General features: G+C 35.6%; 2 protein-coding genes across 4 annotated transcripts in view; both read left to right on the forward strand.

The window, feature by feature from the left end:
- The window catches only part of LOC134795561 (programmed cell death protein 5), a 487,306-nt gene that overhangs the window by 354,985 nt on the left and 118,673 nt on the right, over nt 1–13,648 (forward strand). The gene's annotated exons all lie outside the window — the stretch shown is intronic.
- Nucleotides 495–8,219, forward strand: LOC134795499 (enhanced level of genomic instability 1). 3 transcript variants are annotated; one of them, XM_063767354.1, is made up of 3 exons: nt 495–607; nt 2,378–6,041; nt 6,744–8,219. In XM_063767354.1, exons 2-3 carry the CDS (start codon nt 2,386–2,388, stop codon nt 7,006–7,008), a joined length of 3,921 nt encoding a protein of 1,306 aa, XP_063623424.1. In that variant the 5' UTR covers nt 495–607; nt 2,378–2,385; the 3' UTR covers nt 7,009–8,219. The 3 variants fall into 3 exon arrangements, with proteins under 3 accessions (XP_063623424.1, XP_063623425.1, XP_063623426.1); XM_063767355.1 differs by having other exon boundaries at nt 566–955; XM_063767356.1 differs by lacking the exon at nt 495–607 and having other exon boundaries at nt 2,328–6,041.

The raw sequence follows: 13,648 nt of genomic DNA on the forward strand, positions 1-13,648 counted from the left end.
TGTGCAGCAATGTTTATATTCAAATTTCGTAAAGTGGACGGAAACTGACACCAGACGAAAACTAGCACAATGACCCTATTATTTACATCACTAGTAGTAAAATATCTGGCACTTTTCGCGCTTCGCGCCGCGATTCGTGCACGAGTGTGGAGGGGGCTTATTAATTTATTAGAGTATGCTCTAAAACTAGTAGAAATTTATCCAATCATTTCGTTTCAAGGCAAGTTAATTGAGATTTAAACAGAGGGCCTACCGCTAACAATGAAAAACCGAAAAATGTTGTAAATTTGCCCCTCTATCGCTCTCATTCAGATTATCAAGAGCGATAGAGAGACAGGCATCGATTTTCGACTTTTCGATGTTGGTGAGAAATGGTGGAAAGCCCTAAGGTCGTACGCCCTTTATACATGCCACTGAACGTGTTTTAAGAAGTAGCTTAAATAGCATATTTGACAAAACATGTGATCGCTTCGCGTGGTCACTGACATTTCTCTACACACTTGACAGTTTTGTTTACCGCCAATTTTGCTGTTTTAGTTGTTGTTGTGTTAGAAAAATATTAATTTGTTTTATGTGATGACGGAAAGAAACCGACACCGATAATTGTGTACGTGTTAATTATTTGATTCTACTCGTATATTCTGTAATAACTAGGTAACACACTGACACTGGTCTAAGCTTAGCTGAAACCGTTTTCATTTGTTTAGTATGCGTGGCTTATTTGATATTGCACTGGTTTTGTGTGTGATTATTTTTCCTGCACTGGATGTACTTAAAGGGCTAGTACGAAGAATATTTTTCTATTTCCTAGTTGCTTTTGTGTGGTTCATTTCAAAATATCGAAGTGTTCTCCTTTTAATCTTTTTGTGTAACCTATAACAGTTTTATTTTGCAATGACTGCTAATTTTGATCTCATCTTATTAGATTTTAATGTTATGACGCGTAAGGAACAACGTAAGTCTTAAAAGAAATCATTTCAAAGCACATATAGAGTAATTATTTAAAAAAAAATTATGCTTTTGACTAAAACAGTTACTTATGTGTTTTTATCAAGATGATTCCTAGCCAGGTTTTCTTTGACATAAATATGATTTGATTGATAAGTGTTCTGTGTGATTTGTATGCTTCAATGTGTAAAGGCCCCTGTACACAATGGGCCATCGCCGGCCATTCTGGGGGACGCATTTATGTGTTAGAGAGAGCAAGTGATATTGCTATCTCATTCTACCGCATGGGTGCGTCCCTTGGACTGGCCAGCGATTGCCCATTGTGTACAGGGTGTATGCTTCTGTGGGCCACTTTACTATTGTTTCTTGCAATTTTTTATAATTCATATTCAAGTCCTTTAACTTGAAAGTTAAGCCTTTAGAAACCAATTTACCTTTATTACTCCTTAATCTCACACTTTGTAAAAACAAATATGGTCTAATACTCTAACCATGAAGCCTCATATAGGGTAATTGCGTCAGTTTACCGTCCAATGTCAGTTGACGGATTAGTAAATAATACATTTCATTTATAATTTGCTACTAGCGAAATATATTTTTTATGTAGATAGATAAATTGTTTAGATATTAAGGATGCAATAGGTCCAAATTTGTGCAGCAATGTTTATATTCAAATTTCGTAAAGTGGACGGAAACTGACACCAGACGAAAACTAGCACAATGACCCTATTATTTACATCACTAGTAGTAAAATATCTGGCACTTTTTACATAGAGTGACTGTAAATACATAATAAGTTTCAACAAAAATAACTGCAACTGCAAACATAATATAATTATTGTATATCAATAATTAGGGATTTTGGGTCAGTTTACCGTCCAGTGCCTGTTTCCGTCCACTTGGCGTAGTTGCTACAGAATTGCGTATAATTTAAATATATACCTGTATATATTCAAATGATACACAATTCTTTGTAGCAACTCGGCTAAGTGGACGGAAACAGGCACTGGACGGTGAACTGACGCAATGACCCTATATGTTATATTGTATTAATTTTTAAAATTTTTCCTCTTTAAGATTTTCTTCTGAACCATTAGTCTAATTACTCAGCTTTACTATGTGTCAATACGATTTTTATGTTAATGGATATTATGAGATTTTTATCCCTACTAATAATATAAATGCGAAAGTAATTCTCTGTCTTTCACCTCTGCAGGTTTAAACCGCTAAACCGATTTAGATGAAATTTGGTATGGAAACAGTTTGTCAGTTATCTAAGTGTGGAGAGATGACAGACAGAGTTAGTTTTGCATTTAAAATATTAGTGGGGATAGTGTATTTTTTTCCCTAGAGTTTCTTTGATTTTTTTATGTGTACACCTCTCCAACTGATTTAGTGTAAAACTTGATTAAATTTTTTCTATTTGCAGATTAAGTAATGTCCACTGTGCTCAAGCCAATTATCGGAGATTGGGAACTACAAGTTAAACCAAGTAATATAATAAATAAAAATTTAGCTCCTATAAGGCATAAAACCGGGCATGGAATAAGATATAAAGAAAATAGTTATAAACATAAATGCAATAAAGCACTTAAAAATAAGTTAAAAAAATATAAACTCAGAAGAGATGGCAAAGAAGATCCAGATGTTATAAATGTGTCTCACATATTTCAGACTGCTTTAAAAATAATATCTCCAAGTATCAATAATAATGAAGAACTAAATATTGATGATATAGAGAGACCAAAGAATTATCTGTTCAAAATGGTGAGAAGAAAGAAAGAAGTTGAAAATGTCAAGTCCATTAAAACATTGTTTAAGGAGCTTCCAGAAAAAAATGAACCTATACACATTCCAGATGTATGTACAGAAATTACTGAAAAAGAAAAACAGTCTCCTAACAGTCAAGATAAAAAGCATACAAATGCTTTCAAACTGATGATGGAATCTAGAAATAAAAGTATTGGAGGCAATTCACCTGGTAAAGAAAAACCGATTGATGAAGCTGAACTACAATTAAAAACAGAAGAGAAAAACACTAAAGCTAAGAGACTCTTAGTTTTACAAAAAATGGCAGAACATAAAGGATCTCTAAAGAAAAAGGAAACAGAGGAACTTCTGGAAGAAGCTATCAAAAGAAAAATGGATAAAAGAGCAGAAAGATTGACTAATATGATAGTTAATAATGGCAGCAAGAAAGTGAAACCCAAAAAAGAACATTCAAAATTAGCAACAAAGGTAGCGGACACTAAATTGCCTACAGTTGATAATGTAAAAGCACTTCCAGAAACACTAACAATAAACAAGAAAAGCAATGGTGCACTCCATTTAATTAATATATTCGATGAACCAACCAGCGATTCAAATATTACAAACGGCTTAAAAGAAAAATGTGTACCCAAAGAAGATTTAGAATTTCTCAAAAAGCTATCTCCTTCAATTAGAAAGAAAGAAAATATGCTTTGTTATTTTAAAAAGATTGATAAAGATAGTGATTCTTCACCACCTGTTACCACTGATAACAATGAAATGAGTCCTATAATAAAAGTCAAGTTTGGAGCTAGAAACAAAAAGAAACTCAAAAAGAAGAAATTAAGTTTAAATGATAAACAATCTCTCGTCTTAGAAGATAAGAATACATGTGAAAAAATTGCAGATGTAGGCTCATCTTATACACCCACTAAAAATAATAATGAGTCCATTGTAACTGACATACCTGCTGATAATAAAAACGAGTCTGTTGTAACCAATACTCCTACAGTAACTAAAAATGAGACGAGAAAACGAAAGCGCGAGCAACTCTCTAAAGAAGAAAACACTCAGATTGTTAAAAACACTGAATGTCTGTATGAATCTTTAGAAGCAAATGAAATTAGAAATGAAAGGCCAAAGCGAAATGTTAAAAAGCCTATACAATATAAAGACGATTTTCTCCTGTCTAGCTCAGACGAAGAGTATAATATATTTACTCCAAAAAAGAAAAAGCATAGTGATAAAAAAAGTGATACACCAAAATCGATCAAAGAGCCTAAATCGAAAACAAGTGATGGAGCAATACAAATCAAGCCAAACAATAAAGATATTAAGAAATCTGCGAAAAATAATGATGCTAATAAAAATACCAATGTTAAGTTGGCTCCCATATTTGCACCTAAACCACAGTTAGACCCAGCAGCATTAGAAGCAAAACAGAGATTTCTTCAGAGTGGGGTGCCAGAAAAATTAAAGAAAATTGCAAAACAACTCAAACAAGTAGAGACAGAAAGTATTTGTTTTCCCACAGTTGTCCATGTACAGCAAATGGAAGACTCTAAGAATGATATATCTAGCAGCCCAATGATTGATTCATTCAGATGCGAGTCACCTGATGTGAGCCCAGTGAAATACAGTGATAAATTATTCAAGGCTATATTAAGCCCTGAAAAACCTCCAAAAAGTTCACATTGTGCACAACCAGATAACAACATAAGGAAAGTTTTGCAAAATATTAAATTATCATATCCAAAATTTCCAGTTTACCGTACATATCAACTATTGAAAGAAAAAAGCAAAGGAGAGTTTGGAGACTGCAATAACTTTCCTGAATTTGACAACAGCGTAGAAATAATGAATAATACAGTAGATATTAATAAAGTACAAATGGATAAATTGAATTGGACAGACAAATATAAGCCTATGATTACTAGTCAAATAATTGGAAACTTTGAAACCACAAAGGAACTAAAAAAATGGTTAGAATCTTGGTCTGCAAATGACGATAAACGAAGAATGAATGCTGCTGACTCTGACTCATCTGATTTCTACCATTCGGATACAGACAGCAGAGACAGTGTAAAGACCATTGACAATCTTCTTATTTTGACTGGCCCTACTGGTTGTGGGAAAACCTCCTGTGTATATGCGGTAGCTGCAGATCTAGCCATCAAAGTGATTGAAGTGAATGCCAGTAGTAAGAGAAACGGCAAAATCATGTTACAGGATTTACAAGAGGCTACCCAGTCCCATAAAGTCAACAGAGGAAAAGGTACAAGCTCCGAAAATTCTCAAATATCCCAGGAGATAGCTGAAGTTGATTTAACTATAAGAACGAAGAAACGAGGAAGGCCTAAAAAAGTTAAAGATGTAACAACTAAACAAAAAAGTGATACAGGCAGTCAATCAACTAATAGCCAAGAAGGTACTAGAACTGCAATGTCACTTATTTTGATTGATGATGCCGATATTGTGTTTGATCAAGATGACGGCTTTTGCTCTGCTATTAGTCAATTAGTCCAATATTCCAAACGACCAGTTATATTGGTTACCAGTTCCTTAGTTTGTCCACATCTACAAAGGTTTTTACAGAGCGCGAAAATTATGACTATGAAGCCACTTTTACCCAGAATGCTTGGCACATGGCTAGACATAATGTGCTTAGCTGATAGTGGCACATGTTGGCCAGGCCTAGGCTCAGTCTTATTAGACTTATACAAAGGGGATATTAGGAAAACCATAAATTGCCTTCAATTCTATGCAAATACACATACACAAGGGACTAGGCAAATGGAAGAAAAATCACAAAATATAGAGGCTATATGTGATGAATCGTCAAGTCTATCGTGGGCTGGATCGGAAAACCAAGACGAACGTAACTTAGCATGTGAAAGTATTCAGTTGGGTGACACGTTGTGGAAATATTTTATGGAAAGACAATCGCAATTGCTACACATCAGGTTTCCTTCCGACTTGTGGCATGTATGGTGGAATATACCAAGCTTTTTAATGACTTCTCATAATGGGACACAGGAAAATAATAAACATAAGCAAACCCGTGAACTAGAAGAAGTAGCAAATATTTTTGACAACATATCTGCAGCAGATTATTTTGGACGTCTAAGACCAGATACAAAGACGAATATTTGTTCACAACCGTGGTACTCTTCCGAATGCGATAGTTCTTCAGAATTCGAAAACTTTAACTATTACAACAAAAGCTACGATGTTGCTGACGACATATCGAAAACGTTTGTAGTCAGATCGATTTGCAACACACAGAAGTGCTTACAATACAATGAAGAGTTGTATGTGAGACCAACTAGTATGGCGGTGCAAAGGTTGGTATTATAATTATTACAAATATAAGTATTCGTTTAACTTGAAATAATTTAACAAACATCAATGCAAGTTGCCGATAAAGACCGATACGCGTAATAAACCTTTAAAATCATTACTATCCGTCACCTAGTGATTCTCCTTATTTCAAACGATTGCAACTTTGTAAGGAGGTTATCGTTATATTCGTTATTAATAGCTTGTCTTTTATTATCGAAGCAATGCTAACACAATCGCAACATCATAACAACATTGATGGAGCATATTGCATACAGAATATAAGTAGTTGTTTCCTTGGTGTAGGTATTTCTCTTGGTCACCGCTTCTTAATTTCTATGAACATCGAAAAAATAGCTAAATCAAAGTCATTTAATTAATAATAATCAATATAATTTTTAAGGAAAAGGACAAAAATGGAAATGAGGTGTCTAATAAATATATAAAAAAAAAGAAATAACTAAGGTCAATGTGGCTAATTCCGTCACGGTGACTATTCCGTCCACGAAGCGTAGCGTTTTTCTCGAAAACGAACAACATTGATAATTTCGTCGACAAAGCAGCGATTGCTTTTAGTTTCAGCAATCAAAAGCAAATGGCTTTTTTCCTACGATTGAAATTCAAAGAAATATACGCTCGTGGACGGAATAGCCCCTATGACGGAATTAGCCACATTGACCTTACCTAACAATTGCTTTCTATTACAGGGATAGAGATAGAATAGTCAAACGGCATGACAGCATATCAACTCACCTAAGCCCAGGCGCGACACTGGACCGGAGAGCTCTCGCGCTAGACTACTGGCCGTCCTGCCGGGCGATATGCAGGTTTGAAAAAGAGAAAACTGACACTAACTGTAAAAGAAACAATCGGTTTTGTCACTACCTCAGATCTCTTAAAATAATGTGCAAGAATGACGTGTTCGATAAACTCGGCGAAAGTTTACACATCAAAGGGGACGATTCCAACTAGAATAATAGGTACGTTAACTATAAAGCGTGTTTTGAGATGGATGTACAGTCACGCTCCGCTATTGTTATGCTAGGATTCTACCTAAATTAGACGGTCCATAGCGTAAGTAGTGAACAACCAATTTAACTAAGACCCTAAATGGCTCAACAATCGCGAAGCGTGATGGTACATGTAGAGATTTTCGAACTGAAAATTAAATTAGTCACTGAAAATGAAGTATTGAAGAGCGTATGTATTTCGGATTGTAAAAGTAAAATTCACCGCATGACTAGTGCGCCGCTGTGGGACGTTAAACTTATAGCTAACGTATAGTCACTCGCCGAAGTTCATCAATTTGATCAATGTTTTTAGCCTCATATGTAGGTACGGGTAGTGTATTATATTATTTCAGTTATTTGTTAATTATAATTCGCTCCTTATAGTTTTATATGTTTTTTTGTACTTATGGATAAATTGAGGAAACATTGATTTATTTTAGGATTTTTATGAATATGTATTATGTTTACCTACGTCATTTTACTTAGTGTAATTTTTTTTTAACCATTACTTTTCTAAATAAAACTTGTGGCTTCTTCTTAACAATCAAATTATGTGCTTGCTACGTAACTACTATAGTATTCTTGCATTTGGATTTTATTACCTCTTTCTCCATTCATCATCGTCATTTCAATTTTATATCGGTTTAAAATAAACATGATTTATCATATAACAAACCGAAGATGTCACGCGATGTTATAAATTTTATTTGACATGGTGGGGCAGTGTCGTTTGCGGTGAGCCTAACAGAGCTGTATAGTCTATTGCCAAAACCATTGTTTACTCGACTCAAACGCAAGCTGGCTGGAAAGAGCTGCAAGTAGCCGCTCAAGACCGCAACAAATGGAGGATTCTTCTGCGAGCCCTATGTCCCTAATGAGGGATAACAGGAAATCAATCAAACGCAAGCGCAAATTCCGTTTCATTGGTTGGCGGCTTGGGAATCTTGGGATGTCTAGTTTTTAGGACTGGTTGAGAAGCTAAGTGCAGAATTCCCGTGTCCACGTCCACGGCCTTACGACCATTTTCGATCGTCCGTTAGTAATAAAAATTAGAACCTCAGGAAAGGTTTCCTCAATCGGTTCCTTTACAAATATTTCGAAGACCTCATTAAAATTGACCACAAACGAAATAAGGAAAAATATTAGATGCAGTCAACTGTAAAAATTTGGGTGTAGACAACTTACTCAAAAATATGTCCCATAGTTCTTAATTCACTGACATAAGAGTTATGGGACATATTTTTGAGATGATTTGTACACCCATATTTTACAGTTGACTGTACCTACATATTTGTTTTAATTAAAAAAGTTTTGTAAGCATAGAGCTCAATTAAATAATGTTATCAGTTATGTCTTATGTCAAAGTGCGGCATGTTGGCACTAAACTATTCTTGGTGGTAAATTATTAATATATTTAAATAAGTAAATGGATTGTCTGATTTGTACTGACGATTTATTAAACTAGGTATATAATGTAATATGACTTTTATTTATTACACTTCAGTTTCCAATTTTTCTTTTTTTACATCTACCTATGTTCAGCCTCTTTTAAGTTATATGTAAAATGTACTCTTTGGTTTATTTGATGAAATATAAAAACGTCAGTCATTCACTGTTAGTAGTAGTAGGTACATAATAGCAAAGTAACTCTTTCTAAAATAGGTAGATAACGTATACAGTAAATGGTACACTATTTACATGCGTTTGTTTATTCTAAAACAACACTTAACTGACCTTACCTTCAAAGTAGCCGCAATAAATACCAGCTGGCGACTGAGGTCATAATGACATCTCTTTCACTCTTGGTTGTTCTTACCAAGGGTAAAGGAAATAGCATTTTGGACTTAGTCGCCAGTTGGTATTGCGATAACTATAGTAGACCTTATGTCTTTTAAATAAGGCGTATCATTCATTTACAGTGCGGACGATGGTATGCTTGCGAAGCTTCGTGGCCAATGATATTATAACAATAATATAATTAAGAACAAAAGAAAGAGCGGTATACAAAAGTGGGGTTGAGTTTGTCTTCTTATCATGTCTTATCTACTTTCATAGGGCAACGACTTGTACTAATTAATTTACGTGATGAAAAAAATAAGGTCTTGAGCTACAGAAACGGATCTAGAGATAACTTTTATAAAATGTTGTAACTTATATTGGTCTTGCGTGGTGTAAAAATATGGGTGTAGCCAACTTATTCAAAAATATGTCCCATAGTTCTTAATTCGCTGACGTAAGAGTTCTTTTTCTGAAGGCCTGGCGGCTTAGCACGGTCGCGTTTTTATCCCTTGTCACCATGCCTGTCACGTTCTAACAAGTATGTAAGTGCGAAAGGGACGCGCATAGTGATAGTCGATAAAAATGGAACCGTGCTGAGCCCGCTGGTTTGTGGTGGATAGCAGGATAGGTGTAATTTATTTCCCGCTCTTTCTGACGTTCGGTTTGGGGTTCCTAATTATTTTATCGCCCGTCTTCACGCTCAAAATTTTTACTTATGAAAGAGATAATAATGCAATACTATTATGACATCAAGCTCATGTTACAATGAAGACTGAAAGTGGCCATTAAGAACTAAGTGATAAAACAATGTAACAATAAAGTGGTTTGTTAGAACCGTCTTTATGAGTACTAGATGACTGTTGAAAGAAAGTAGGTACAGTCGGCGACAAAATTTTGTATCAGATACTTATCATTATTATAGTAGTATACCCTATAATGGACACGGAACCAGTAATGGGACAAAAAAACACAATTGCTCTAAAATACAGTAGAGTCCGGTTAGTACGACTTCGCATATAACAACCAACCGCTTATAGCGACGAAAGTATAGGCACTTGTTTGGTTTTAGTACAAGCTACTATGAAAGCACAACCGTTTATTACGACTCCGCTTATAACGACCGATCGCTTTTAACGACGGAAATTAACTCAAAATCCGTCCGTCAAGTCCGGTTACAACGACGAGCGGCGTAGTTTTTACAAATAAATTGTTGGTAAGAAGCTTACTCCGTCCCGCGCATCCAACTCCCCTCCCCCTTTTGCCTATACGGAGCAAGATGAAATAGTCATGTGACTTTTCGTAATTTTGCAAACTGAATAAAACCCAATTCCCATTATTCAATTGAGCTTAAACTTTACATACATAATTATGTAAGTTGGGTGACAATGCAATACATATATTTTGGTAGGTAAGTACCTTCGAGCTGATCTGATGATGGACACAGGAGGTGGCCATAGGAACTGTGTGATAAAACAACGTCATCTTGATTAGATCCCCAAGGATTACGACTTTATATTTTACGGGATTCGAGTAATTTGCGGATGACGAGTGAGTACGCGTACCTTGAAAAGTGGCTTCTTCTAAACACACAAGTCTCTCCATTTAAAGGCTTGGCCACACACAGAGCGCGACGCAGCGCCGCGTCCGCGCCGCGTGATGCCGACGCGAAGCCTGGTCAAACAGGGCGCGCGCCGATCGCGCCGGCCTCACGCTCTCAACACGCCCTCAAGGCGCGCGTGAACGCGGCGCGGCCGCGCGGGAACGCGGCGCACCGCTCGCTGCCTACGTCCGATCCTACTGACGTGACCTTGCGCGACGCGGCGGGCCGCCGCGTTCGCTCGGCGCAGCGCTGCGCACGCGCCGCGCGGACGCAATGGGCCGCGCGGCGCGGGGCGCGACAGAAGCGGGGCGTGATACCGGCGGGACGCAGTCTGTTTGACGTCGGTAACCTGTTAGCATGTGCCGCGGTCGCGCGGCGTGGACGCGGCGCTGCGTCGCGCTCTGTATGTGGCCAAGCCTTAAGACAAGGTGTCGTAATACTAACGTAAATAAATATTTTAAAAGAAATGTTTCTTTTTCTTTGATTATCGCATAAGTATTCATAAATACAAAATGATGTACCTAATTATTTTGATTAAAAAAAAATATTAAAATTGGCAGTTCGTTTTGTACGACGTCCGGTTAGTACGACGTAATATCAGCGGTCCCTTGGGCGTCGTTATAACCGGACTCTACTGTAAGTATATAAAAGTAGTTTATAAACACTGGATATATTTTTATCATAAATAGGAGTCCTAGAGCTGATTATGTTTGAATTTTTATTAAATTCGGTTATTTTTTAAGAAATGTGCGTCAACCCAAAAGTTGTCGTGCCACTGAAAAAAAATATCACTAAAAATTCTTAACAACTTCGCTAAGAGAGGTGAGAGAGAGAGAGAGAGAGAGTCTTTATTTGTGAAAACACAGGTACAATTAATGATCTTATATTACAATTTCGTAGTCTCACCATGCTCTGCCAATAGTGGCGTACAAATACTATAATACTACTTATAAACATACAACATGCATTATTTTAAAATTTACAATTTGTAAATTAAATATTAATCATTAGAACATAGTCACAAAATTTAGAAAAATAATCATACTTAAGAAATAAAATTTATACATACATTTAATTTTCATTCAAATAGTCGCTTATTTTATAATAACATTTTTCGATTAATAGTGCAGTCAGTTGTTTCTTAAATTGTGATAGTGGTAATGTTTTTAAACAATCAGGAATTTTATTATATATTCTGGTTGCCATTCCAAAAATGCTTTTCCGCATCAATGTGGTGTTCCGTTGCTCATTGTGCAACTTCTGGTCATATTGTGATCGCGTTGGATATTTGCGGTACTCTGAGACTTTAGCGAACAAATTAGAGTTGCATTTAACAAATACTGCCATTTCTAAGATATAAATACACGGAAATGTTAAAATTTTCATTACTTTGAATAACGGAACACTGCTTTCTCCGGGTTTTTTTCCGCACATTGCTCTTACACACCGTTTTTGGGCTATAAGTACATTTTCCCTATCGACTGAGTTACCCCAGAATATAATCCCATATCGGAGTTTTGAGACTACAAGTCCATGGTAGGCCGACAGAACTGTGTCTTGATTTTGGATAGTTTAGAAAGTGCATAAGCAGATTTGTTTAGTTGTTGACATATATCAGCAACATGAGTTAATTTATTAAATTTTAATTAATGAATACTTGATGAAAACTAGAATGTGTTTTGTTAATTGTATTTACCATGAGATAAGGTATACAACACACTATGTTGTGACTCCACAGATATAAAAAAATAGTGGTATTTGGCCCAATCCCATTATAGGAGCTGTAAAACTGCATACCTCCTATGATGTGACAATTGACATAATGATGCTTGCCATGCCATAATTTCATGTTTTAAACAATACAGAAGTAAAATGTAGTTACGAAATATGTCAACCAGGAGGTATTCTCGGACTTAGGATAAATTAATATCGTTTTTCCAAACTTTTATTTAACTTGCCTTGTTAGTTAGTGTGGGTCAAATCTTGGTAGCTGAATTTGACCCACTTTTCGATTTCCGATTCAGTTGAAATTTTGTGTAAGTACGTAATTAAGTATGCAAATCGGATGATAATGCAATATTATGATAACATGGACTTGATCTGATATGGAGACAGGAGGTGGCCATGGGAACTTTATCGCAATAAACCCTAACTAATTCTGTTTGGGTATATTAGAATTGTCTCGATAAATCTAATACAATAATAATTGGCTGTGGAAAGAAAAATACATTCAGCGATAAAAGCTTATACCAAAAATTGATTTTTTTGCCATAACTTATTCCCCATTTCAATATTTTATACTGATAGAGCAATGTCCATTATAGGGGTCCATTAATGTCCATTAAAAAAGCATAGTTTTAATTTGTTAATTATGTGGAAACTCATTGCAGTATCTTTGATACAACACGCCTAAAACATGAAAGGCGGATAGGACTTTCATCTTTTAACACGCTAAGCGGAAGACCATTTACATGTACAAGGGAAATATCATAAATACTCCAAATTTCCTCTTAAATGTCCCATGACTGGTGCTGTTACTATATATATCTTTAGGCGCCTTATACATCACTAACGTATTAAATTCTTCCTGTTATTCTTAAATCTATCACGTATGGGCGGTGTGGTTTCCTGTTATTTATTTATTTAATTGTATGTCAAACATATTGTAGAAATAGAAACAATATAAGTAATTATAATAAAGTGTATGAATGGTCTTAGTGGAGACATAGAATTACTTATATTTCCTGTTTAGACTCGGATAAGCTTTTATTGTAAAAATTATCGTCCACTAATCAAGTTGCTTTTATAGTAGTGGGGTATTTTATTGCCCGGAGATACAAAAATAACTAAATAGTGCAAAGGTGGTTAAGATAAGTCGTATAAATAATTATTGTAGCGCTAAGCAACTAGATTAAATTTAACTAAATTATCGCCATAACACAAAACATGTTATAACCTACGTTATCGTACTAATTATGAATAAAAATATAGTAAGGTAAGTATTAAGTAGTACAATTATAGTAGTAGGGGAGTCCAAAGGGGGATTTTTGAATTTACTCGAGCGTCTCAGATAAAGTTATGTTGTGTGAATGACATATGAAAAGTGTACCTAGCTACCCTACATATTGCTTATTTGACGATTTGAGCGTGACGCAAGGGAGTGCTAGGTCTCAAACTTGTAAAAAAGAATCGGTACCTTGACATTCTCTGCCTAAGACCACCC

Source organism: Cydia splendana, chromosome 12 (genome assembly GCF_910591565.1).
Source record: "Cydia splendana chromosome 12, ilCydSple1.2, whole genome shotgun sequence".
NCBI classification, from domain to species: domain Eukaryota; kingdom Metazoa; phylum Arthropoda; class Insecta; order Lepidoptera; family Tortricidae; genus Cydia; species Cydia splendana.